Source organism: Myotis yumanensis, unplaced genomic scaffold, assembly GCF_028538775.1.
Source record: "Myotis yumanensis isolate MYYU_CA2020_CCGP unplaced genomic scaffold, mMyoYum1.0.hap1 SCAF_10, whole genome shotgun sequence".
In the NCBI taxonomy this organism is placed as follows: Eukaryota; Metazoa; Chordata; class Mammalia; order Chiroptera; family Vespertilionidae; genus Myotis; species Myotis yumanensis.
The window spans coordinates 77,722,715-77,750,667 of record NW_027223761.1 but is presented as its reverse complement, the minus strand read 5'-3'; the positions used below and the strand labels follow the sequence as shown (position 1 = coordinate 77,750,667).

The following is a 27,953-nucleotide window of genomic DNA, read 5'->3' as shown; positions in this document are numbered from 1 at the left end:
AAACCATTTCTTCCTTGCTTGCTTCTAGAGCAGCCGTGGGCAAACTACGGCCCACGGGATCTGGCCCGTTTGAAATGAATAAAACTAAAAAAAAAAAAAAAAAAAAGACCGTACCCTTTTATGTAATGATGTTTACTTTGAATTTATATTAGTTCACACAAACACTCCATCCATGCTTTTGTTCCGGCCCTCCGGTCCAGTTTAAGAACCCATTGTGGCCCTCGAGTCAAAAAGTTTGCCCACCCCTGTTCTAGAGTCTACTAGACTGTCACTTGGTACAGAGTCAAAGGATGTTTCGTTGTATAATGAGATCTATTGCTTCCTGCATGGCCACAGGCCTTTCGCTCTTCTGTGCCTGATAGTGCCTGGCAGCGCCTGGGGGCGGGGGTGGGGGGGGTGAGGGTTGGGGGGGTGGTGGGGGAGGGGGGCGGGGGGGAGGTCAGGGGAGAGCCTCTATTTCTTCCTGAGAGCACCTGCTTCCTTCCTCTCTGGCAGGACTCAGACTGGGGCAGCCACAGTGAGAGTGTGAGTTAGTGACCCACTGGAAATCCGACTGCAGTGGGCTGATGGGACAGTTTTCTTGGAGGGGCTCAGAGAACAGTGTGCATTCCGCTTTCTGTCTTTGACTCCTTCCAGTGGTTCTCAACCTTCCTAATGCCGCGACCCTTTAACACAGTTCCTCATGTTGTGGTGACCCCCAACCATAAAATTATTTTCGTTGCTACTTCATAACTGTAATTTTGCTACTGTTATGAATTGTAATGTAAATATCTGATGTGCTATATGTGTTTTCCGATGGTGGCGACCCACAGGTTGAGAACCGCTAAGCTGAGCTCTCACTCGCCTTGTCAGGGTGTTCAGTCAGCACCCTGCCTTTTCCTCGGCTTGCTCCCTGGGACCCAGCGGGCTTGGCCACAGTCTGCTCCCTCCCTCCACCCTTGCTCGGGGGAGCCCATCTCATGGCTCAGTGACCACGAAAGCCAGGAGACCCCGGGATGGGACTCGGAACCGGAGGTTAAGATTGGAAAGAGCCCTCAGTGTCCAATTCCCTGCCCCCTCCTCGAGGGACCCCCTGCCGCCTGTTGCTTCCAAGACCTCAGGCCAGCCTCTCCCCGTGTCCCGGCAAAACGATCCCTCGTGGGCAGAGCACACTCGGAAACGCCGGGAGGGGAGGTGGGAGAGATGGGCGTCCGCGGTTTCCGGGGGAGACCGCACCCTCCGAAGCGGGCTTCTACCTACCCCGACCTCCGCGTCCACGGAGGGAGGGCCCAGGGTGGAGAAGGCAACGTGTACAGATCGGGGTTCGCAGGGCCAGGCCTGCCCGGCGGGTGCTCCCCGGCCCCCCGCCCTGCCGCGCCCCCGCGGGGCTCCGCCTGGGTCCGAGCAGGCGCTGCCGGCCGCGGGTGGCCGCCGGGGGTGGGGGGGGGGAAGGGGGGCGGGGAGGGCGGCAGGGCGGGGCCGGGAGGGGCGGGGGAGGCGCTGCGAAGCCGGGGTCCCCGCCCGTCCGCCGCTGCCCGGGACTCGGCCGGCCGCGCTGCCCGAGCCGCGGAGCGTCTCCGGTCGGAGATGGGCTGAGATGCCCGCGCCCCGGGCATGCCCCCAGCCGCGCGGCCGCGGAGCCCGCCATGCGGCCGCCGGTGCCCGCAGCCTGCGAGGGGAGGCGGTCCCGCCCAGCCCCGGCTGCGGCCGCGTCTGAGCTGCCGGGACCGAACGCGCGCCGCAGCCCCGGAGCATCCCGGTCCCCGGGGCCGGGACGCCGGCCTCTCCGCCCTCCCCCGTCTCTCCCGCGATCGGCCGGCGGCTCGGGGAGTCGGCCTGCCCCCGCTCGGGGAGACATGCCCGCATCGGGGGGCGCTGTGACGCTCAGCCCCCCGCTTCACCCAGGGAAGCAGGCTCGCTGAGCCCGGAGCCAGGAGGGGACCATGGGAGGGACGCAAGTCAAATGGTGAGCTGAGGCCACTTGGGCTTTGGAGGTGGGGGCCTGGGTGGGAGCAGAGCCCGGCGGGAGGGTGCCGGTGGCCGGAGATGGACGCGGATGGTGGGGGCGCTGTATGGGGAGAACGGGCTGCTGGCCTGGGATTATCACCTTAACATGCAGCGGTGAGGGCGCTGGGATTATCACCATAACATGCAGCGGTGAGGGCGCTGGGATTATCACCATAACATGCAGCGGTGAGGGAGCTGGGCCAGCGTAGGGGAAGGAGTGGCCCTTTACCCTGTCTTGTCTCTGCTCAGGGAAGGCACTTCAGGGGGGAACAGGACGCCTTTTCCTGTGGCCCTTTCTTATGGCCCTTTCTGATACATTAAGATTGGAGGGACGTTAAACCTGTGGGGATTAAGTGTATCGGTGGGACCTGATTTATAATCACTCGTTCCCTGATTTGAGAGGATTATGATGGCAGGTAGGGGATTACTTGCTTATGAAATAGGGCTTCAAAGGGAATCGGGCAGAGCCTATAGCATGTAATTAGTGTGAAAATACTTTTCTCAGGCTTGAGGCAGAGGACCTAATGCACCATCCTCATTCATGAGGTTCTTCTTGCCTCAGGATTTTTCTTCCTCCGTCCTTTCTCTTTTAACTTGGCCATCCAGTGCCATGGTCTTAGCTCTCTGGCCTCACACGCTGGCAGCCTCAATTCAAGAAAGAAAAATGTTGTTTTCTTCTGGCTGCTCGGCCACTCCCCCAGTGGGTTTGGATATGCAGACATCCGCCTCCTTCTGCCCTTATGTGGGAGACAGCTCACTCAGGAGCGAGAAGGTGGAGCTGAGCATGCGTCTCTGCTTTTAGGAAAGCAGTTTTCCAGCGCCCTGGTTCACACCACCCTCCCAACTCACCCCGTCTCACACATCACCCACCGTGGTCCGTCCAAATGCAGCCGGTGGGACACGTCAACCACAGCACCTTGTCAGCTGAGGAAGTGTCTTCGTTCTCAAAGAAGAGCAGCTGTTTCAGGCCTCTTTCGGCACATGGATCCCAATTGCTATAGGAAGGCGAATGCTGAGGCCTGAGCAGTCATAAATCTGTTTCTTTTTAAAATATATATATTTTTATTGATTTCAGAGAGGGAGAGAGAGATAGAAGCATCAATGATGAGAATCATTGATTGGCTGCCTCCTGGACACCCTCTAGTGGGGATTGAGCCAGCAACCCCGGGCATGTGCCCTTGACTGGAATTGAACCCGGGACCCTTTAGTCCACAGGCCGGCGCGCTATCCACTGAGCAAAACCAGCTAGGGCTTAAATCTGTTTCTTTATAAATAACACTAGAGGCCCGATGCATGAAATTTGTGCAAGGGGCTCGGCCCTCGTAGCCCCGGCTTTGTCCAGAAAGTCATCCGGAAGGTCGTTTGGCTGTCCGGTCTAATTAGCATATTACACTTTTATTATTATAGGTAGTCCCCCTAGACTAGTGCTGTTCCAGCAGCTAATGCATGTTGGCTTGGAAGTCAGATTTCCTAAGTAGCGAAAGGTGGATAAGAGAATTCTATAAAGCAATTACCTTTCTATCTTTTTTTAAAAAAGAAATTTCTCTCTCTTTTTAATAAATTACACTTTATTTATTTACTCATTTATTTTCTATTTATTTATTTTTAAATCATCACCCGAGGATATTTTTTCATTGATCTTTTAGAGAGAGTGGAAGAGAGAGGGAAAGACAGAGAGAAACATCGATGTGAGAGAAACACATTGATTGGTTGCCTCCTGCAGGAGCCCCGAACAGGGCCTGCGCTGGGGAGGAGTCTGCAACCAAGGTACCTGGCCTTGACCGGAATCAAACCTGGGACCCTTTGGTCCACAGGCTGATGCTTTATCCACTGAGCCAAACTGGCTAGGGCGCAATTACCTTTTCTAAATACCATTTCTTGCCACTCTTCACCCCCCTTGCTTGTTTGGGTTGTAGATCTATAGGTCTGGTTAAATTCGTTGAAGAAGCAACAACTTTAAATTTTTTTATGTGTTCTAATAAGGATGAGAATGTATTACTGGTTGAGGGCATTCCCACTGAAGCCTTTAAACTTTGGACAACGAGGAGGATGAGAACCTAGTCCTCAGGTTGCTTCAGGGGCTCTGAATTCTCTAGGCACCTCTTCTGTGCTTGCCTCTTGTTTTTACTGGTTTCTAGAAAGAAGAAATGTTAACTCCTGCTCGTGGCTGTGAGGATTAGCCTGGGAGACGTCAGGGGCATGTTAAGTGGGTCAGTGAATCCTAGACTCTGTCCCTGTTGTCTAGGTGATGGGTCTGGAAAGAATTCCTGAGAGGGGGCTGGGCCTGCAGCCCCCATGGCCCTTGACAGTGTTTCAGTGCCGATGTGCTCAAGGTGCAATGCAGAGAAACGGGCTCTGCAGCTGCGAGCTTCAGCCTCACATCCCCGGCTTGTCATAGCTTTGCTGTTCTTCTGGAGATTTAAAATTCCATTTCCCCCCAAACCCGAACAGTTCCTTCCAAGGCCAGTAATTATATCAGAACTTAAGAATTGTTGCGAGTTGCTCATGACAGTTTGAAACTAGTGTGGCAGACATAGAAGTAACTCTGGGAGTAAATCAAGTAAACCTTTACCATGCCCAAGCAGGTGTCCCCTTTTGACCTGTTACCCTTTTCCTTATCATGTCCTAGCTTCATTGATGTATCGCTGCTCCTTTGTCCATCCTGGTGCTGTCCACACCCCAGCACTTTCTCCCTGCTGAGGCACCTTCCACTCTTTCCTCTCCTTTGGCATCAGCCCAGAGCTGATTTGGTGTGATTACTCTGCTGGTATTGCTTGTGTGTGTGAAGGATCAGTATATTGGAAACAGATTTTCCTTCAAGTATTCAAAGATAGTAAAACACATACTATATCAGTCTCCAAACTTGGGCCCAGGATGGTAATGGTAGTGAGTAAAAAACAAAACAAATCTTTCCCTGGCCAGGTGGCTCAGTTGGTTGAGCGTCAGCCGTACACCAAAAGGTTGTGGGTTTGATTCCCAGTCAGGGCACATACCTAGATTGGGGGTTCAATCCCAGTTGGGATGCATATGAGAGGCAACTAATAGCTGTTTCTCACATCAATGTTTCTCTCACTCTCCCTTCACTTTCTCTAAAATCAATAAAAACATATCCTCGGGTAAGGACTAAAAAGAAACAAACACACACAAAAAAACCCCAGAAGCTCTTTAAAATGCTAGATTACCAATTCTGATAAATTTCTTCTCAGTGAATTAAGCTTCAAGGCAGCCTTGTTGTGTAAAAGATTTCCTAGGACTGGATCATTTATTCATTCAACTTTCATTTCATTCAACACGTTTATTCATTCAACAAATATTTGTTCTTACTGTGGGCCAGGTACTGTTTTAGGCAGTAGGAGTAAGATGGATAAGAACATATCTCTGGGCCCTAGCTGGTTTGGCTCAGTGGATACAGTGTCAGCCTGCAGACTGAAGAGTACCGGGTTCAATTCTGGGCAAGGGCATACTCCTGGGTTGCGGGCTCCATACCCAGTAGGGCACATGCAGGAGGCAGCTGATTGATGATTCTCTCTCATCATTGATTTTCTATCTCTCCCTCTCTCCCTTCCTCTCTGAAATACACACACACACACACACACACACACACACAAATACAAATACACACAAATATACACTGAGTGGCCAGATTATTATGACCACCTGACCATTTTGTAGGCAAATTAGCTATAATTTCACACTGAAGTTGCTAGAGGGCCAGACCATTATAAATAGGGAAGCAGGTTGTTTACCATGACAGTAGAAGTGATTTTTTTCTGAAGATATGGGTAAACAATACGATTTAACAGCATTTGAACGTGGGATATATTTGAACGTGAGTGGCCAGATTATTATGACCACCTGACATTTGTAGGCAAATTAGCCGTACACTGCATCGTATGGGATATGGAAGCCGAAGGCCTGTTCGAACACCTTTGCTGTCTGCAGTTACCAAGACAAAACATCTCCAATTTGCACAGGAACACAAGGTTTGGACTGTTGAGCATTGGAAAAAAGTCATGTGGTCCGATGAATCACGTTTCCAGTTGCATCATGCAGATGGCAGAGTGAGAATTTGGCGCAAACAGCATGAAAGCATGCACCCCACATGCATGAGTACAACCCTTCAAGCTGGTGGGGGCAGTGTTATAGTTTGGGGCATGTTTTCCTGGCATGATTTGGGCCCTTTAATTCGTGTGGAACAACGTCTGAATAGCACAACATACCTAAGTATCGTTGCTGATCAAGTTCACCCTATCATGTTGATGGCGTATCCCAATGGAGATGGCTTCTTCCAACAAGACAATGTGCCATGCCACGGTGCTCATATTGTGCAGAAGTGGTTTCAAGAACATGAGGGAGACTTTACCTTGCTTAGGTGGCCCCCACAATCATCAGATCTCAATCCAATTGAACATTTGTGGGACAAAGTTAAAAGAGCCATCAGGCAGCTGGTTCCACAACCATCAAATCTCACAGAACTGGACAGTGCTATTCATCAGGCATGGTGTCAGATTCCTTGCATCACCTTTCAACATCTCATGGAGTCAATGCCAAGAAGAATCGCTGCAGTATTGAAGGCAAAAGGTGGCCCAACGAAGTACTAATGGGGTGGTCATAATAATCTGGCCACTCACGTTCAAATATATCCCATGTTCAAAGGCTGTTAAATCACGTTGTTTACCCCTATCTTCAGAAAAAAATCACTTCTACTGTCGTGGTAAACAACCTGCTTCCCTGTTTATAATGGTCTGGCCCTCTAGCAACTTCAGTGTGAAATTATTGCTAATTTGCCTACAAACGTCAGGTGGTCATAATAATCTGGCCACTCAGTGTGTGTGTGCGTGTGTGTGTGTGTGTGTGTGTGTGTGAAAAACAAAACTTTAAAAAAAACATGTCTCTGGGATTAATTAATGAAAGTTGGCTTCTAAACAGCTGTTCATAATAATTGTTTCTCTTCCTTTTATCACAGCCTGACTTCACCCAGTCCTATCCACAGTGCGAAGAGCGAATCCATTATCACCCAGTCGGAGGAGAAGGCAGAGTTTGTGATTGTTCCCTCTGGAGGAATAGAGAACAGGACAGGTACTATTTCATGGGTGCCTGGGTTGGCTCAAGGAATAGCTCTCAGCTTGAAGAGTTTGGGGATCCTTGTGCCTCTCCATAGTCTGTGTCTGCAGGCTCAGCTCTGCAGGGCTCTAATGCTTTAGAGCCAACGAACGTAGTTACCCCCTTAGAGAATGTCACTTCCGATGTCCTAGCTGTCAAAAATCTTGCAGCCGTATAGACAGGCTGTTCCTCAGCCGCCTGCCTATGAATTAGGAAATGACTTTGGAACAGTCGGAAGCCTTGTTCACATAAATAGATTTTATGATTTCTGTGTTATTCAAATAATTTCAGCCCTTCTCTTGCTTAATTTAGGGCCAGGAATATAGAGGAGTTGCTGAGGTGTCTGTGAGAACGTACAGTAGAGAGCAGGTCTACATCAGGTTTGGTATGAGGGCTACAGAAAGGACCACGAGGAGTTCCCTTTGTTTAGACTTCTCCTTCCTCTGTTTCAGTTGCTCTCTGTTTACTCACATAAACATAGAGGAAAGCAGGAAGAAGCAAAACACGTGATTTAGATAGAGTTTTATTCGCCTATTAGGAGATACAATGCAACCGACACCCTTAGAAGAAAAACTGGAATTGATTTCTTCCTTATTCTGTTCCCTCTCTAAACCTAGCATTAGTATCAAAGAGTACCACTGAGCATGTTTCTGAGTCAGACACTCCTGGGACCCTGAGGAGGGAGAGGGAGAGCGTTTACTGAGTGCTTGCTCTGGGCTCCACACCACATGGCCCTGGGCATAAATTACCTCATTTAATCTTCACAGAAACCCAGAGGGATTCGACTTACTATACTCATTTCTATGAATGAAATCAGAAGCGCTTGTAAAGGCAGAAAAATAAAACAAAACCAGAGAGAGAGATTAAACAATTTGTGCAAATATGCTTTACTGGTTCCTTTCCTGTGTGAGACACTGTTATATGACAGAATGGTCTCTGAATCTCCCGAGCAACCAACAGGACTTTTGTTTTCATGGCCTCTGACAGCTCCCCTCTTTGTACCTGGCAGAATCAAGCTCCGGGAGTGCCAGTTCTAGAGAATTAATAGTAACATCTATATGTCCCATACCAAGACTCCCAAACAGGAGGTCTTATTGCTTCCTAAACGTTCTGAAGAGGATGTGTTTCCCCAACAGAGTAAGTGTTGCTCCCTGGAGCCTGGGGTCTGAGTTAATAGCCAATTCTTTATGCCTCACAACCCCACCTGGTGGCGAGTCCAGGCTGTGAGCGAGGACAGGTTCAGGAGGCAGTGACCTGAACCTGTGAATGCGAGGACTGTGAACGCTTCCTGCCGGAAATTCAGTTTTCTTCAACATGGACTGTACTCCCTCCTTTCGTGTTGTAGAGGAGACAGACTCTCCATTATCCCGAGACTGGCGACCAGGTAGCCCCACCACCTGTCTGGAGACTTCATGGGAAGAACAGCTGTTGGAACAACAAGAACATTTAGAAAAAGAAATGGAGGAAGCCAAGAAAATGATATCAGGATTACAGGTAGCTCCTTCCCGTGTCGTTCGTCTTCCGCGCACCAACTGATTATTATTCTTAAATCACTGGTGTCAGTTGAAAATAAACTGACTCAGTTTTGTGTGAGGTCAGAGTTGAATGGGGAGTTTGGACAGAGGGAGTGTGACTCAAAGGGCAGACAATTCCTTCTCTGTGAGTAAAGCTCTTACATGGACCAGATGGGCTCCTGTTTACAACACAATTGTCAGGAGTTCTACGAGCCTGGGAGCCATCAAGCCTTACCAAACCCTTGTTCTGGCTCTCAGCTCACAGGTGGGTTCCTGCCCGAGCTGCAGCTACTGCCATGCAGTTGCAGCTTTCACCAAATAATGGCACTCTGAAGAGTCAGGGATTGTCTCCTAGGACTGTTTCAGGAAGGGTGCGGGAGCCCGTAATACCAAGGTCTCTGTCTGAATCTAGCTAAAGGATTCCGCTCGCTCCTAATGCGTTGCGAGTGAATGCCCAGGCTTCGTCACCAGGTAGAAGAGGTTTTCTTTGAGCAACAAAGCCCTTCAGTCTTTCCTATACCTTCAGTGCCAGCTCAGGAAATCTCCCAGAGGCCGGCTGACCCACTTGACTTGGTTTCTACTCTGAAATGAGCCCCCAGCCCTCTGTCTTTGTGCATCTGTTTCTATTTGGGGGAGCCCTTGTAGTGTGCTGATGACCCTGAAATTGTCTAGGAATATTCCTTTCTGTTTGTGCTGGGAACTGCACTGCTCTTGAATTGTCAAATATTTATGGAGACATAAACAAAGCCCGCATTATGTGAGTGGTTCTGGCAGCCGGCTGGCGGTGGAGGCGGTGCTGACAGCCAACCAGCAACAGGGTGAGGACACAAAGGGCTCCTTAAAAAAAGGGAGATTGGTGCTGTGGTAAAATATTTGCATAATGTATGCCCCAGGAACGGAGAAGGGTTGGAGGAATGTTTACTGCCTAAATATTCCTCCCCGGAGAGTTGTTGATTTCCCATCCATTTTCTTTGTATGTTTTAATTTTTTAAAAAATATATTTTTATTGATTTCAGAGGGGAAGGAAGAGGGAGAGAGAGATAGAAACATCAATATGAGAGAGATTCATTGACCGGCTGCCTCCTGCACACCCCACAATGGGGATTGAGCTGGCAACCCAGGCATATGCCTTGACTGGGAATCGAACCATGACCTCCTGGTTCATAGGTCGACGCTGAACCACTGAGCTACACAGGCTGGGCTCTTTGTATATTTTAAATGTCTGCCTTTTAGATAAACATTTTCTGCCACTCCATTAAGGAATGGTTTAATTAATGGTGTGTGTGTGTGTGCTGTCCTTTAATTGAAACTATTAAAGCATGAAAAACTTTGGGGTTACACCCAACCAAGTTTCCCCAGGATAATGTGATTATATGAACATAGATATCCATCAGTTTGGTTTGCATTTTTCAGTCTGGAAGAAACCCGATGGCGGATTAGACAGAAAAAGAAGAGAATCGATAGGCAGAAAGTCAGCATTCTAATATTCTCTGCAAACAGAGGCGTTTAATTCACAGCCACATGACCACAATGAGAATTCAGTTCCCTATGGAATACAGTGGGGCTCACAGCAGCCACTGGTGTTTTAACTCCTTCAGGGGTGAACAAGTTGCTAAGCCACACCTGGTTTCTGACTTATTCCTGGCTCTCTTTAGAGCCCATCTAGCACTTTGCCATTAGGGTCAGTGTTTCTGTAACATGGCTCTCCCTTAGCTCCCTGCAGCTCTGTGGCTTCTTACACTTGTCTATGCATAGCTTTTGCCACAACCCTATGGGATAACCAAATTAATTTTATTTACTAAACTTTTAGTATTAATTAGTGCTTGGTAGACCAACCAGTGGTTGGATTTGTATATACCAACATTTGTGGTTAATTTGTGTTATACTATTTATTGAAACAGGATTTCATCTCTAACTCTTCTCTTGATTGGATTAAGAAAGCTCGTGATATAAGACGAGGACACATTTTTAAATCTTTCATTCAGCTAATAGGTCTTGTAATACCTGCCTGCAGGGGTAGATCCAAGTTTTGTGAGTCCAAAAGTACACAGTTTGGGAGGCCATCTTTAAGATTACAGCCTGGCCGGTGTGGCTCAGTGGTTGAGTGTCGACCATGGTTCGATTCCCAGTTTGGGCACATGCTCAGGTTGAGGACTCCATGCCCAGGTTGCAGGCTCAATCCCTAGTGGGGGGCTCAATCCCCGTGCAGGAGGCAGCTATCGATGATTCTTTTTCATTGATGTTTCTATCTCTCCCTCTCCCTTCCTCTCTGAAATCAATAAAAATATATATTTTTAAAAAGATTAAGATTACAGATTATGCATCCAATATTAGATATAGGAACTTGGGAGGGCAGACCAGGTGAGGGGCCCTTGAGTTTGAGCTTCCTTAGCTTTAGGGTAAATCTGCCCCCTCCATATTCTGATGAAAACAAAGCTTGGTGTGGGGAGTGGAAATGAATGCCCATATTTCTCTGCAAGTACGTTTTCCTTCTTGTTCTATCAGGTTGCCTTGGGGAGTTAAAATGCAGAATTATTCTAACAAACCCAAGGCAGTGCTATAAATTCTAATTTGTTATAATAAACTTTTATATGCTAGAAAATTCTACACTGCTTTTAGTTCATTTCCTAGCTGGCAAAATTCAGTTTGAGGGGTTCTGGTTTTGAAATGCTGCTTCCAAGAGGAATGTTTATTTTAGATTGTTTTCTGGAGCCAAAGAGCCTTGGAGCAGAGGAACTCCAGATAGACCCAAGATGAGCAGTTGGAGGACCATGGTCACAAATTACCAAGGAAATTTCTAGAGGAAGTACAGAGTGATTTCAATAAGGGATGAGCCCACCAACTGCAGACTCAGTTCTCTGATGGAGTTATATTTCTTTCTGTGTTTGTGGTTAACCAGGCCTTGCTGCTCAGTGGGTCCTTGCCCGAAGATGAGCAGGACAGGCCCTTGGCCCTCTGTGAACCAGGAGTCAATCCCGAGGAGCAACTGGTGAGCTCCATCTTTTGTGACAAAACCAAATAACCTAGTTAATGTACTTGATTTGTTTTTAGCATTTGACCCCATTGTCTGCACCTGCTTGAAATGTACTCTTCCCTAACTCCAACTCTCCTGGTTTTTCTCTTCTATTTTAGAGTACTTTTCCCTTCTTTTTATCTTCCTTTCATTCATTCAATCAATCAGCAAATATTTATTGAGCGCTGACTGTGCTAGTTGCTGTTTCAGGGTGCTGGAGATATGCTAATGCCAGAACAGTCCCAGGACCCTACCCTCGGGCGTTACATTCAGGGGCCTTTTCTGCCTGAGCCTTAAATGCTTGCTCCTAGGGCCCTCTCCTGTCTCATGCTTTCCCCTGGGTAATAGGTGCCCCCATGGCCTCATTCACCTCCCACCTGACTCAGATGTCGCCTCAAATATTTATTTCTGGCTCAGTTTCTCTGTGGACTTCTAGATTTATATATGCAACATGCAATTGCCTGTTATTACCTCCACTTGTGTATTCCATCAGCATCTCCATTTCAATGAATCCTAAATTAAACAGCTTTTCTCTCCCTTCTCTCACCACCACCAAAACTACTTGTCCTTTTGGATTGTGTTTCTTATTACTGTCCATCTAGCCAAATACCCAAAACAGAAATCTAAATATCATTTTTTTAACCCTGTCTGACCCTCCCCTCTATAACCAATTAGTCACTAAATTTTGTCAGTTGACTTTTTAAATATCTTCATCCAGTTTTCTCCATTCTCACAGCCACTACTTTAATTCAGGCCTTTATCCAATATTCTAGCGACCTTCTAACTAGCTTTCCTGATTCCTCTCCTGTTCTTCCTGATTCATTTTGTATAAAACAGCAAGAATGATTTACCTTTAAGGGAAACCTCATTTTGTCATCTCTTCGCCTAAAATGTTTCATGGATTCCCCATTGCCCTCTCTGGCCTTTTGTGATCCGGCCCCTGTTTTTCTCTCCAACTTCATCCCTTGCTATTTCTCTTTGCCTTTGCCCAACATCCTGCATCCAACACATATTTACTCACTCTACTATAAACTTTGTCCATATTCATCTCCTTCCATCTCCCTGGGCATATGCGTCCACTAGAGAGCAGGCACTGTTTTCTATCCTTTGTATCCACGATAGTGAGTGTTCAATAGATACCTATTGAATGAATGGCCTCTGAATTTCACAGCAGAGGTACTTAACCATCTCTTTTTGCCTTATATTCAGATTATAATCCAAAGTCGTCTGGATCAGAGTGTGGAGGAGAATCAGGACCTAAAGGTATGTCAGGACATGTACATTTACCCTTTGAAAAAAATTCAAACTTCAGGACAGTAATAGGGAGGGGGTAAAGGATGCAGACTCATGACTCTAGCTGTACCTATGACTGTATTATGCCTTTGATTGAAAGAGAGATGTGTTCTATATATGGCAAAAGGTAACATCTTTTTAATCTCAGTGATGAGTAATAGGCATCTATGTCATTATACCTTTATATGTTTGAAATGTTTCATTATTTTTTTAACTAATATAAAAACTGGATCTATTATCAGTATGCTCTTTTTTATAATTGACATAAACATATTAGTTTCAGATAAACATCTTATTGGTTTCATATATATTATGTGTGTGTGTGTGTGTGTGTGTGTATATATATATATATATACAGAAATGATCACAGTTAAAATTTTTTTCTTGTGATGATATCTTTTAAGATCTACTCTCTTAGCAACTTTCAAATATGCAGTATAATATTATCAAATATAGTCCAGTATCTTTTTGTTGTTGTTAATCCTCACCCGAGAATATTTTCCCATTCATTTCTAGAGAGAGTGGGAGGGAGGGGGAGAGACACAGAGAGAGAAACATTTATGTGAGAGAGACACATCGACTAGTTGCCTCTCACATGCACCCCGACTGAAGCCAGGATCCTTCAGTCTGCAGGCCGACGCTCTGTCCACTGAGCCAAACTGGCTAGGGCAGATCTTTTTAAATGAATACTTCCCAGAATTCTTTTAGGTCAGTGGATCTTAACACATTGCGGACGAATCACGAGAATTCTCGCTTCACAGTGTTTTACCAAGTATCATAATTTAAAAAGATATTAGCTTGTAAGAACATGTAATAAATAACTTCAAAATGCTATGGGTATTTAATTTTAAAGCGTGCCTTTAACATTTATGTAAAACGTTTTTTGTACTCATTCAATAAAAACTTATCTGGCCACTGGGTAAAGATAGCAATAAAACTACTGGTCCGCAATGTGTTAACTTTTTTTTGAGCCATAAGTATAGCCTAAAACCATTAACCCTCTCCCCAGAAATATGCAAGAGCACATGCACACACACTCACTGACTTGAATTTTTGGAGCCCATCTGTGGAGTCCAGGTTAACCTTTTCCATTTCGGATGTGTTAATTCCAAACTCTTGATGTGATGCATTAAGAAGAGAGTGGGTCCGAGTTATGGGTGTTCCTCTCCTAAAATCTCTTTCCCAGTGATAATCATATATGTATGTTTAATCTATTGTCAAGGAGGGGTAGTTACTTGGCACTGCATTATTGGGCTAAATTTATTTTTGTTTGGTCCATGAAAAACAACACGCTCTTGGAGAATCAGAAGCAGTTTGACCCTTGGCTAAACATTAGAAACGAAGATAATCATTGAAGACATTGGGGGTAGGCATATTGAGATGGATCACGTATTTCATGAGAGGGATTTAGATTATTATGATTCCGTTTCCTGGTGGTGAAGATTGCTAATTGTAGGAATGAAAGCCTATGGGACTGTGTGGTGTCTTCTTTCTTGGCATTGGGCCTGGGTGCCACAGGGAAGAATGGACTGGGTCAGCCTTCACTGTTCACTGGACCAGACCTTTCTGCCTCAGTTCACAGTTACTTTTTCATAGAATGGTTATCTAAGTTTTGCGTTCCTACTGACAGAAAGAGGTAATGCATCTGAAGCAGTCCAGATGCTCCATCTGATCTAACTGTGTTTGGTTTGCAGAAGGACTTGCTGAAATGTAAACAAGAAGCCAGAAACTTACAGGGGATAAAGGTAAAAAGGAAGACATTTAAATCTTTAAATAAATTATCTACAAGGTCGAGTAGTCTACTGGTAAGAGTAGGTGCTAGGAGGCTGGATGGGTCCTCTAGTCTTTCTTTGTATACATGGTGGGGCCTTTGGCAGACTCTGTGCTGTTAGGAAAGGGACAGCTTTGTGGATGGGAAGTGAGACGTGGTAAGGAAAATACACCTTTGTTTTGCTGAGGCTTATTTCTGGGGGGTTATGACCCCTGGTGCTGCCACTTCCCTCTGTGCTGCCTTGTTTGTTTCTATCTATAAACAATCAATTCCTACAGTTCTCTTCAGTTTTATTTTTGTATCTGTTCTAAAGAGATATATCCTCTTAAAATTGTAATTTACTTAGTTCTTGAATAGTTAATAGTATTGAAATGGTTTAAAGTTAATAAGGTACAAAAAGATAATCCTTGAAAAGCCTGACTTCTGGCCCTGTCCCCCCAGTCACCTAGTTCTTCCTCCTGGAGGCAACTTATCAGTTATCAACAAATCCTATATAATAAAAACCTAATATGCTGTGTCCGGTGGACTGGTTGGCCAAGGTGTAATATGCTAATGATATGCTAAGGCCGCTCAATTGCTTACTATGACGTTCACTGGTAGGTTAGCTTGCTGCTGGGATCCGGCTGATCGGGACTATGCGAGATGGACCGGACTGGCCTTGGAGCCCTCCCACAGTCCCTCACTGGCTGGCCAACCTCCCCGTCTCTCCAAGGCCCCGATCATGCACTGGTTGGGTCCCTCAGCCTGGCCTGCGCCCTCTTGCAACCCAGGACCCCTCGGGGTATGTTGGAGAGCTGGTTTTGGCCCGATCCCACAGGAGGATTGCTGCTCAGCCAGAAGCCATCAGTTGGATATCCCCCAAGGGCTCCCGGACTGTGAAAGGGCGCAGGCTGGGCTGAGGGACCCCCCCCCCCCCCCCCGCCGCCCAGTGCATGAATTTTGTTCACTGGGCCTCTAGTCTATATATACAGTGGGGCCTTGACATACGAGTGTCCCGACTAACGAGTTTTTTGAGATACGAGCTGTCTCTCTGCCGATTTTTTGCTTTGAGTTGCGAGCTAAAATTTGGGTTACGACCCAGCTTCAGATACCCCACCGCTAGTTGGCGCAGCGAACATCACAGTGAACGCCACAACATCAGCCCAGCATCACGTGTCTCACTTGTTCACTTTTTGATTTGACATACAAGTAATTTGAGTTACGAGCTCCGTCACGGAACGAATTAAACTCGTAAGTCAAGGTCCCACTGTAAAAGCCTAAGCTCCCGTCCGACCGGTAGCTATGATGCACACTGACCACCAGGGGGCAGACACTTAATGCAGGAGCTGCCAAGGTGCGGTGACTTGGCAGCTATGGTTCTCAGGTGACACACTCAGAACCAGAGAGGAGGGAGCCCGATTCTGGGGAGCGTCACCTGAGAACCACCCTCTTGCCATCTGGGACCCCTCAGGGGATGTCAGAGAGCCATTTTTGGCCTGATTCCCGCAGGCCAGGCCGAGGGACCCCACTGTGCACCCGGCCTCTAGTACATACATAATTTCCCCCCAAATAATAGTATACAGCAAATACAGCTTGACATGTTGCTTGTGGCTGCACACTGTACCACTATATTGATTATTTAATCACTTGCTCATACAACCAGTGATATAGCTAATCACCTTGAATGTATGTTATTTCACCCAAGTGGGAGCATGTCTGTGTATAAATACTGGAAGTGGAAAACAGTGTTCCCCTCTTCCCTGCACTTCCATTCATGGGCTAGACTAGAGCATTTTCAGAGCCTTAGTCCTTTGAGATACTTCAGAAACAAACGTGTTCCATGGTCAAGTAAGTTGGAGAGCTGCCCTCTGGACTTGAGGAGTCACAGTGAATAGTAACATATTAAAGGACCCGGGGAGGTTTCTCATAAGGAAGGTGGCCCAAAGCAAGTTTAGAATTATTAACCACAGAAGCTCTTTTCCTCCCATGGAGCACTGGGAAATGTTCCTCTGAACTGCTGGTGCCAGGGCCTCTTAGACTGCCTTTGCCACGTGCTGTCCTGGCAGACAGCATGTTCAGGAATGGGCTCCCGCATTCTCCAGAGCCCGCACCATTTCTTTGTGGTCTGTAAAGAGAGGAAAGTCAGGGTCAGTATGTTGGAATGCAGCCCCAGTCCACAGTTCCATTGGAGGTCACAGTGGTCGGAGGAATGACCCTTTTAAGTAAGTATGTATAACTCACCTTTTCTTAAGCATGGGAGAAACCAAGGGTGTCCAAGCTGAGAGAAAGATAGCCTAAAGTTGGTAAGGTTCTAGGATATGGGAGGAGGAACCATAGTCCAAGAGCAGTTCTGAGCATGGAACTATGTATATTCCCAGTCCTGGTCCAGGTTAGGCATGGAAGCCCCTGCAGGTGCAGGGGTCTGGGAGGCGGGGTGGAGGGACTTCAGGGATTCTGGATGAATAGGGTGGCAGGCAGAGATAGGCTTGCTAGGAAATGGGGAGTCGGCAGCGAGGTAGACTGAGTATTTATATGCCCAAGACATAGATGAGAAAGCCAGGGGGGAGGAAGGAGAGTGCATTGTCCAAGGTCACTCACAAAAGTAAGTGGTGAACTTGTCATTTGAATCTAAGTCCTTTTTATTGACCAAGACCTTGCCCTAGGACACCACACCATCAGGAATGACGCAGAGGGTAGTGGTGAGTACCAAGTGAAGGAAAATCAGGTTTCATGTAGTTTGGTAGGACAATGGATAGGATTGTCCTTTAGGTGCCACTGTCCTGGAAGGGTCAGAAAGCCCCTGCTCATCTCCTGTGGCCATCCCTGAAGTCACTCCCACTGGCGTTGCCAGAACTAATGCTGGATACACAGTGAGGGGGTTAATAAATTAGTAATAACTGGCTGGCTGATTAATTGGGACCACAATAATCAGTATGCTTCCCCCCCAGGATGCCTTGCAGCAGAGGTTGACTCTGCAGGACACATCTGTTCTTCAGCTCAAACAAGAGCTACTGCGGGCAAATATGGACAAAGACGAGCTGCACAACCAGAATGTGAGTTAAATGAATGAACTCTGACCTCACTGAACCCCAGGAGCAAAACAGGGTCCTGCATGAAGTCCTGTTAGGTCTGCTGTCCTAATCTCCCAATTTCAGGTTGTCTGCTCTCAGTGTCTGTGGTTATTTTATTTCCTGTCAGACTTGCGTCTGTTCCCAAGGGAGAGCCTCCAACACACTGGCCTCAAGCCCTTCAGCGTTGAGGACACTGAGACACGGAGGCTGCAGTGTCCACAGTCTGTGTAGACACGCAGAGCAGCTGTGTGACTCTACCACAGCCATGCCCTCTGCTTCCCACAGGAACCCTGGTTACTAAATAGCTAGTTTCCTGCTGGGCTTGGCAGACAGCACCTTCCTGCCATCAATTCTTTCTTGTCCTTCTTGCAGGTGGATCTGCAGAGGAAGCTAGATGAGAGGAACCGGCTCTTGGGAGAATATAAAGTAAGAAGAACGTCAGTTTGAAAATAATTTCCACCTGACCTTGTCTTATGAACAGCCCATGTTGCTGTTGTTCAAAGAGCACTTAAGTACTCTGCTCATCCTTGCTTTTGGCAAGGAAATCCTTTTCTGTGTTCCCTTGATTCACGCACCCTAACCCTGAAGATAGAGAGCATGGCTAGGAGAAGGAGCACAGAACTAGGAGTGTGGAAACCTCAGTTCAGTCCTACCCTTTCTATCTAACTAGCATGGATAGCATGTAGTGGTCCTTCTGCAAACAGTAGTTCCCTTTCTCCTTACCCTTCCAAGAACCCTTTGTGCTGTGCAAGACTGCTGTGGTGTGTGTGGTGTGGGGTGTAGCTTGAGGAAAGCACCGTTCCCCCAAGGCTCCGCTTTCCTCCCATGGAAGTTGCATCGCAGGGGTGAACTCTTCAATGTTCTTGACTTTGCCACATCTGAACGCTCTCTCTCTACTGCAGAAGGAGCTGGGGCAGAAGGACCGCCTGCTTCAGCATCACCAGGCCAAGCTGGAGGAAGCACTCCGGAAACTCTCTGAGGCCAGTTACCAGCAGGTGGGGACATCTTCAGCCACTGACTTTCCTGTCCCTGTGGCCTGAAGAAATGCTTTCCTGACTTAGTCTCTGGTTTGCAGGTGGATCTCGAGCGGGAGCTAGAACACAAGGATGTCCTTTTGGCTCACTGTATGAAAAGAGAGGCAGATGAGGTAACCTCCAACTCGGGGTCTCCCTCCCACATTTACAAGGGCAAAGAGGGGGGTTTTGTTTCTGAATCAGGACGGAACCAAGGCCACAGGTCAGTTTTTTAGGAGGTTATTTGGTGAGGGGGTTATGAATGCAGATTCCAGGATAAGAAAATCTGGTTTCAGGTACATCTTTACCACTTGTTAAAATTAACTTTATTGGTGTAACATTGGTACATCTTTACCACTTTTGACCATTGTGTGACTTTAATTTACTTGCTTCTGAACCTTAGAAATAAGGCTCATCTGGAAAATGGAAATAATAGTGGCCCTCTCTGCCATTATGAAGAATACATAAAATAACCCAGGTATGGGGGGTGGGAGTGTCTGGGGAGAGGTCAATGGGGGGAAAAAGGAGACATATATAATACTTTCAATAATAAAGAGTTTAAATTAAAAAAAATAATAATCCAGGTAGATGACTAAACATAGTCCTGGTAGATCCACCTGGCTCACAATCAGGATCAAGAAAAGTTAGTCATTACGTGATTGGTGTGGCTCCGTAGTTGAGCATCGACCCATGAACCAGGAGGTCACAGTTCAATTCCCAGTCAGGGCACACGCCTGGGTTACTGGTTCGAATCCCAGTAGGGGGCGTGCAGGAGGCAGCTGATCAATGATTCTTTTTTTTTTTTTTTAAGTTTTTTTTTTAAGTTTTAAGTTTTATTGAATTTTTACAGAGCGGAAAGGAGAGGGATAGAGAGTTAGAAACATCAATCAGCTGCCTCCTGCACACCTCCTACTGGGAATGTGCCCGCAACCAAGGCACATGCCCTTGACCAGAATCGAATCTGGGACCCTTCAGTCTGCAGGCCAAGGCTCTATTCACTGAGCCAAACCAGGGGAGTGGTTCTCAACCTGTGGGTCCCTACCCCTTTGGCAGTCGAACGACCCTTTCACAGGGGTCGCCTAAGACCATCCTGCATATCAGATATTTACATTACGATTCATAACAGTAGCAACATTACAGTTATGAAGTAGCAACGTAAATAATTTTATGGTTGGGTCACAACATGAGGAACTGTATTTAAAGGGCCAGAAGGTTGAGAATCACTGGGTTAGGGCATCAATGATTCTTAATATTGATGTTTCTATCCCTCTCTCCCTCTCCCTTCCTCTCTCTCTGAAATCAATAAAAAGATATTTCAAAAAGAAAGGAAGGGAGGGAGGGAGGGAGGGAAGTCATTGGTTTTATTTTTAAATGACTGAAGCAAAGGCCAGAGGTGCTGTAGCAGCATTCTCGGGCCCTCCAGTGGCCAGGCAGAGTCTAGGTTGGGGGCTTCCCAGCTGAGGTTTCCCTTTTGTTTATTCTGCATTCAACAGTGCCTGTGAAGGGTCAAGTACAGGGGATGCAGCGATGAACAAAGGGGGAAAAAGCCCTGTACATTCTAATAGAGATATGAAACATATATATAATTATATAATTATAAACTATGTCAGGAAGTGACAAATGTAAAGAAGAAAAGTAAGACAGGACATCTTGGTTTGGAATTCTCTCACAACAAGCATCATTTCTTCTTGCTGCTGTAGGTGACCAATTACAACAGTCACAGCTCTCAAAGCAATGGTTTTCTCCCTCCGGCGGCAGGAAAAGGAGCCACTTCAATCACTCCTAGAGGGGTAGGTGCTTAAGATTTGAGTGCAGACCTGCCACTTGCAGCTGAAACCAGAAGAGCACCTTAGCCATCACCAGTGGGCTCGCCTTTTGTATCCCACTTCCCTATTCTTGCATCTGTTCGGTGTGTAAAGATCTGAGGCACTTGTTATTTGAAATGAAGATTTGGTGGGAAACAGTAGGCCTGCTTCTGTGGAGGACCATTTCCTATAATCCACACCTCCTCCCTCAAAAATAAAAGATCTATCCTGGAAATTCCTCCCTGATGTCTTCTTAAGCCCAGTGGCCAGGATATGGTTAATGACATGACACTGCAGCATGCCAGCAGCACCTCACTCTCGCCCACAGACCAGCGACCTGCAGCTCGTGCGCGATGCTCTCCGCAGCCTGCGCAACAGCTTCAGCGGCCACGACCCTCAGCACCACACCATCGACAGCCTGGAGCAGGGCATCTCCAGCCTCATGGAGCGCCTGCATGTCATGGAGACCCAGCAGAAGCAAGAAAAACGGGTAATCCTCGTTCTCTGCTGTTTCTCTTAGGCAAGCTCCCAAAGAAGCTTAACTTTATCCATTTTAATCTAGAGGAAGGCAGTGCTAAAGGATGAGACCCTGCCGAAGGTTGCAATTGCTTTTCTCTTTGGTTTTCCTTTTCATCATGGTTTGACAATCCGGGGAGGGAGTCATGATAATTCTCACTCCTAGAAACTGTTTTTTTTTTTTTTTTAAATATATTTTATTGATTTTCCACAGAGAGGAAGGGAGAGAGATAGAGAGCCAGAAACATCGATGAGAGAGAAACATCGATCAGCTGCCTCCTGCACATCCCCTACTGGGGACGTGCCTGCAACCCAGGTACATGCCCTTGACCGGAATCGAACCTGGGACCTTTCAGTCCGCAGGCCGACGCTCTATCCACTGAGCCAAACCGGTTTCGGCACTCCTAGAAACTGTTTAACTATCGAAGGAATTGTTGTGCTTGGCCCCACAGCTCTCTCTTTATTGCTTATTTCCCTTCCCCTTCTCCCCTGAATGAGCTCGCATTAGATGAGGCAATATACGGGAAATGCTGGAAAATTAGAAAGCCTTTTATAAATGTGCATTATTGTTAGAATAAATATGTACAGTTTTATACACTGTGGAAGAAGATGTATATTTTAGGCAAATGGTAGAAAGAGTATATTTTAGGCACACTTTTAAAATTTAAATTTCTTGGTTAAGTTCTGCCGTTGATCATAATTCTTGTGATTTTTGTGTGGCTCTCCAGGTTCGGGGCAAGTCACCCAGAACTCAAGCAGGTAGTGAATACCGGGAGTCCTGGCCCCCTAATTCCAGTAAGTGCTCATTATTGCTCAGTAAGGTCTCCTAGAATATTAGATCAGACGTTAGTATTTTGTGGATCGACTTTTTCTTATATAATTTCACTTTTATAATGTGTTGTTTCTGGAGCAATACTAGTTAGTACCGAGTTATTTCTAGGACTATGAAGATACCATCATCATCACCTCTATCACTTCAAGTACCATTTATTTAACCATGTGCAGGGTGCTGTTCTGTTGACTCAGAAAGGCTAAAATATCTTTGGGAAATACTACAAGCTTAAAACATTTATACCAAATAAAATTTAAGACAACAAAAACACACACAAATCATCCTACAACCCAAATAGCACAGAAAATTCCAGTTCTTCCTTGCAGTAACAAGCTTGATTTTGGGGGGGGGGAATTTTCCTTAAAACTTTGCTTATTATGTCATTCGGTTTAAGTCCTGCAAAATCGTTTCGCCATCTAGTGGTCATGGCTAGGTAGTATTTTTTACCAGCTCGATGCCTACTCATTACATTTTCCCCCCTATTCATTCCAACATGTTGGAAATCTACCCTGCCTCATAATTTCTGTTTTACTCTATATCTTACCTTTTGATTTAATAACATTCATATTTTCTTATCTTTTATAGTTTACCCAGACCCAATCTAAAAGTATGTAAATAATTTTCAAAAACCAAATAGTATAAAGCTAACCATAACCAGTTTTGTATTTCACATATGCAATTAAAATAATAATAAACAAAACCTAAAGTATGTCCTGGCCAGTGTTTCTTAGTGGTTAGAGCATTGGCCTGCAGACCAAAGGGTCCGGGTTCGATTCCTGTCAAGGGCACATACCTTGGTTGCAGGCTTCTCCCACATGCAGGAGGCAACCAATTGATGTGTTTCTCTCACATTGATGTTTCTCACTATCCTTCCCTCTCTCTTCCACTCTCTATAATAGATCAATGGAAAAATATTAACAACAATAAAAAAGAAACATGAAACCTTGGCCAGCATGGCTCAGTGGTTGAGTCTTGACCTATGAAGCAGGAGGTCACAGTTCGATTTGCAGTCAGGGCACATGCTTGAGTTGCGGGCTCCCCAGTGGGGGGCATGCAGGAGGCACATGATCAATGATTCTCTCTCATTGATATTTCTATCTCTCCCTCTCTGTCTGAAATAATATATAATATATATATATTAATTATATATTTTTAAATAAATGAGTTTGGGATCTTTTTGTAGTTCATAAGCGTGATGATTGGGTATTCACACTGCTGTATGAGATGTGCCTCCCACGAACTTTGTTATACCTTTGGCACATTACCTGTCTGACGTGAAAAAATGAAAAAAGAAAAAAAGAAATGAGTTTAGCAAGGTTACCGGACACAATTGTACTTCTATATACTAGCAATGAATACTTGGAAATAGAAAAAAAAAATTAAGTACCACTTATAGTAGGACCAAAAATCGTTAAATACATAGGTACCAACCAATCTTATAAAATATGTGCAACATTTCTATGTTGAAAACTATAGAACACAGCCCGGCTGGCATAGCTCTGTGGTTGAGCATCGACCTATGAACCTATGAATCAACCTATGAACCAGGTTGATTCCCAGTCAGGGCACATGCACGTATTGCGGGCTCGATCCCCACTGTGGGCATGCAGGAGGCAGCTGATTAATGGTTCTCTCTCATCATTGATGTTTCTATCTCTCTCTCCCTTTCCCATCCTCTCTGAAATCAATAAAAATATATTTTAAAAAAGAAAGCTATAGAACACAGATGAAATAAATCAAAGAACATATAAAGAAATGGGAAGATATACCATGTTTCTTGATTAGAGTACTCAATATTGTTAAGATGATCCATTCTCCCCAAATAATCTATAGCTTCAATCATATTCCAATAAAAATCCTTTTGTAGATATAAACAAGCTGATTCTAAAATTTATATGGAACAATAAAGGGATTAAAATAGCCACACAGACTGGAGGGGGTTAATGGGGGGGGGGTAGGTGACATATGTAATACTTTTAACAATAAAGAATTATTAAAAAAAAAAAAAGGACTAGCCATACAGAAAAAGTTGAGAAAGATGAACAAAGTATTTGGATGACCACACTATCTGATTTCAAAACTAAAATGTTACTACAGTATAGGTGAATGCATAGACACATAGATTAGTGGAACAAAACACAGAGTTCAGAAATATTTGGCCAGTAGATTTTCAGTAGCTGTGAAAGGGCTAGTCAATGGCAAAAGGAACGAAGGTTTAGGTTACCCAACCAGAAAAAAAAATACAACACAGAAGGACAGGCTTTTCAACACATGGTCCTGTAGTAATTAGAGACCCATATAAAAACAGTCTTGACACATACCTTATGCCATATACAGAAATTAACTCCAAATGATCATGAACTTAAAAACTAAAATTGATTTGTGATGCCTTTTAAAGTTATGTATTAAATTTACACACACACACACACACACACACACAGATTTGTTTTGGGGTCTTTTATTTGAGCTTTTTGTACATGCTTTTTATAGTAATTTCACACTGAAGTAACAATTATTTTATCATGATTTAATGTTGTGTAAGGCTTGCTCTCCCTCATTACTCTTGTTTCACTGGGAAAGTCTGTAATCCAACTCAGTCTTCGTTACTAATCAACTGAAACTGCTCTCTAATGTCATCGATGACCTAGTTACTAAACCTGTTTTTTAGTTACTAGACCTCTGTGTGGCATTTGACTTCATGATTACCCTTTCCTTGAAATTCACCCAGAATGTGTCATAACATCTGTATTAACTTGGGCTGCCGTAACAAAACACCATGGACTGAGTGACTTAAAAAACAGGAGTTTATTTTCTCACAGTTCTCCAAGATCAGGGTGCCAGCATGGCCAGGTTTTGGTGAGGGAGAGCTCTCTTCTGGCTTGCAGATGGCTACCTTCTTGCTGTGTCCTCACATGGTGGAGAGAGAGCTCTAATGTCTGTTCCTCTTCTTATAAAGGCACCAGTTCTATGGGGTCAGGGCTCCACTCTTATAACGTCCCTTAACTTTAATCCATCCTTAAAGATACTGTCTGTAATACCATCACACTAGGGTTTATGGTTTCAACATATGAATTTGGGAAGGGCAGAATTCAGTACATAGCAATATTATTTTCACATTTTATTATATTGTAATTGTTTTGCTATTTCACCCCACTAGACTTTGAGCTCCTTAAAGATGGGGACTGGATCTAATTTATTTTTGCATCTCTAGTATTTGATACATAAAGGCAACCAATAAACATTTTAAAGTATGACATAACTCACCTCTCTATCCCTATATTAGTTAATAGTACTGTCATGCATCTTTTTTTTTTATTATTGTTGACAGACTTACAGATGTCCTCCATTTCCCCCACCTTTACCCTATTTCACCCCTCCTCCCCCTGGCCTTCGCCACATTGTCTACATCCATGGGCTCTGCATATATGCATATATGTTCTTGGGCTAATCTCTTCCATTCTCCCTCCCCTCTGAGATCTGCCAGTCTGTTCCATGTATCCATGCTCTGGTCCTATTTTTTTCATTAGATTCCACATATGAGATCATATGTATTTGTCTTTCTCTGACGGGCTTATTTTGCTTAGCATAATAATCTCCATGTCCATCCATGCTGTCACAGAGTTCCTTCTTCTTTACAGCCACGTAGTCAGAAAGAAAACATGCACCCCTATGTTCACTGCCATGTTATTTACAATAGCCAAGACCTGGAAACAGCCCCAGTGCACATAAGTAGATGAATGGATAAAGAAGATGTGGTACATTTACACAATGGAATACTGCCATGCATCTTTCCCCCCAGACTATCTTCCCTTTTACCCCCAACATTCAACTGTATCCCAAGTACCAAGACTTTTCCCTTCTAAAAGTCCCTCAAATCTGCCTTAGCCGGTTTGGCTCAGTGGATAGAGTTTCAGCCTGCAGACTTGAAGGGTCCCAGGGTTTGATTCCCATCAAGGGCATATGCTTGAGCCCCAGTAGGGGGCGTGCAGGAGGCAGCCAATCAATGATTCTCTCACATCATTGATGTTTCTATCTCTCCCTCGCCCTTCCTCTCTGAAATCAATAAAAATATATTTAAAAAAATAAAAGATAAAGGTTCCTCAAATCCATTCCTTCTCTGACTCCATCTTGCCCTCCCTCATCTTTCAGATTGTTTTTAATTGCCTGTTAATGGGAATACTGGTTTCTAGTTTCTCCCATCCAATTCATACTTTACTTTGCTGCTAGATTGGCCTTCCTACTGTCTGATTATGTCACTCTTTTTCAGTATCTCCCCAGAGCTTAAGACTAATATCTAAATGTTTTATGCTAGCAGAGTCCTTGTGATCTGTCCAGCCTTACTAGTTAACTTTTAATTTTTAAAATACATGATCACATTCCATGCACACACATGTATCCTTCCCTCTTGGAATGCCCTTTCGACTTCTCTATCTGATGATTTTTTTAAAGTGCTTTATGGGGCCTTCTGATCTCTTCCAGGTGGAATTAACCACTCCATCTTCAGTCCTGTGCAGTTTGCACAAGTCTGATTTCAGTGTAATTATTTATATCCATATTTGTCATCCATACTAGACTGTAAACTCTTTGAGGTCAGAGACCACATATGGTTGATTCTATATTCTCGAAATTTAGTGTTATGCCCAGATTTCAGGATCCCCAAGAAACCACATCAGGGAGCCACCAGTCCGATGCAAAAGCATAAGAGTCTTTATTCGAGCTAGCTCGGCTCCCCCACCTTGCCGACGCAGCGACAGGAAGCAGAGAGAGAGATAACTCTGTGTGGAGACCGGTTATATAGGGGGAGTTGGAGGAAGGGGAGGAGAAAGGACTGTGCTCTGCCGATTGGCCAGGCACAAGTCTGTGTCTTGTTCCTGGGTGTGGCTAGCAGAGGCTTAGACTTCCGGGAAGAAGCTCCTTGCCAAGCATGTGGCCAAGGTAAGATGGAGCACTTACCCTGGGGCAAGGTGGAGGGCGTAGCCCTTACCCTGGGGCAAGGTGGAGGGCCTAGCCCTTACCCTGGGGCAAGGTGGAGGGCCTAGCCCTTACCCTGGGGCAAGGTGGAGGGCCTAGCCCTCGCCCTTTCATTCCCCCCTTTGTCTTGGAACTTCCGGCTCAATCATGAGACGGACTGCTTTTCTATTCCACCGTTGCTAGAGGCCCGTACTGGGCATATCTTAACAAATGGTCTGGTGGAAGGGAAAGAAACCATTTTAGCTTTAACAACTTCTATTGAAATAGGATTTTTCTTCTTAAAATTCCTCCATGGCTATCAAAAAGCCAAATCAAGATTAATTTATCTACTGTCCTGATGTTTGCATAAACACAACAAGAATGGTAACTGACTACCTTTGCTGGAATCTCATGGTTGAATCTTAATGTGCCCCGTAGGGCCAGGAAGCCGCGCCACCCAGCTGCCATCAGGCCCGCCTGCAGTATCTGCTGAGTTAGGTGAATCCCTCACCTGTAGCAACTCCACCTGAGCCCACGCTCTAGGCTTTTAGCCCATCTCACTAGCCCTCCTACTTGTTGCGGCCCAGAGTGTGTGGGGGTTCCGCAGGAATGCAGAGGCATCCCTACTGCTCCCCTTCTACTCTTACCAACCGCCAATAATGGTAGGGCATGGGCCTGACGCTCCAGCGTCAGCCATCTTCAGGGCTTCCAAGCAGGATACCAGGCATTCTTCGTGGCATTTTTACTGGCTTCAAGTCTTTAGAGCTCAGACAGGGCTCTTTAAAACATGATACTCCAGTCAAAGTTTTCCATTAATAAAACCACTATTAGGAACCAGTCTTATTGAATCTATGCAAAGAAATGTATTGCCATGACTTGTTTAGCATTGCCAATATTTCAGAGGAATTATGTAAGGAGAAAAACATACTGATCTGCTCTAAGATTTTCTGATTTTTCCTTGCCAATTCCTTTTCATGGAGTTATAACAAAACAGTAACTGTTGCCATTAAACTTTCTTTCTATGCATAACCATGCCTTAGACCTTCTATTCCAAACAGGCCTTTCCCAGCTTTCTACAGTTGAGGTTTGTACTACCCCTGACATGGG

At 45.3% G+C, this 27,953-nt stretch overlaps 1 protein-coding gene, 1 long non-coding RNA gene and 1 other non-coding gene across 10 annotated transcripts in view; 2 read left to right on the top strand and 1 right to left on the bottom strand.

The window, feature by feature from the left end:
• Positions 1–27,953, top strand: part of DIXDC1 (DIX domain containing 1) — a 79,723-nt gene that overhangs the window by 40,194 nt on the left and 11,576 nt on the right. For 5 of the 8 annotated variants that reach the window (XM_070426056.1, XM_070426060.1, XM_070426059.1 and 2 more), the window contains 12 exons: positions 6,953–7,065; positions 8,435–8,583; positions 11,503–11,592; positions 12,826–12,879; positions 14,604–14,654; positions 17,608–17,712; positions 18,103–18,156; positions 18,633–18,725; positions 18,806–18,877; positions 20,444–20,533; positions 20,877–21,038; positions 21,793–21,859. In XM_070426056.1, the coding sequence (XP_070282157.1) occupies positions 6,953–7,065; positions 8,435–8,583; positions 11,503–11,592; positions 12,826–12,879; positions 14,604–14,654; positions 17,608–17,712; positions 18,103–18,156; positions 18,633–18,725; positions 18,806–18,877; positions 20,444–20,533; positions 20,877–21,038; positions 21,793–21,859 (1,100 nt within the window). The other 3 variants (XM_070426061.1, XM_070426062.1, XM_070426063.1) reach the window with 3 other exon arrangements.
• Positions 7,697–18,944, bottom strand: LOC139017522 (uncharacterized). The gene is made up of 3 exons (XR_011472867.1): positions 18,454–18,944; positions 16,625–16,784; positions 7,697–8,514 (listed from the first exon to the last, which is right to left on the bottom strand). It is a non-coding gene; the product is annotated as an uncharacterized lncRNA (long non-coding RNA).
• On the top strand, positions 23,068–23,171 carry LOC139019170 (small nucleolar RNA U13). The gene has a single exon (XR_011473055.1). It is a non-coding gene; the product is annotated as a small nucleolar RNA U13 (small nucleolar RNA).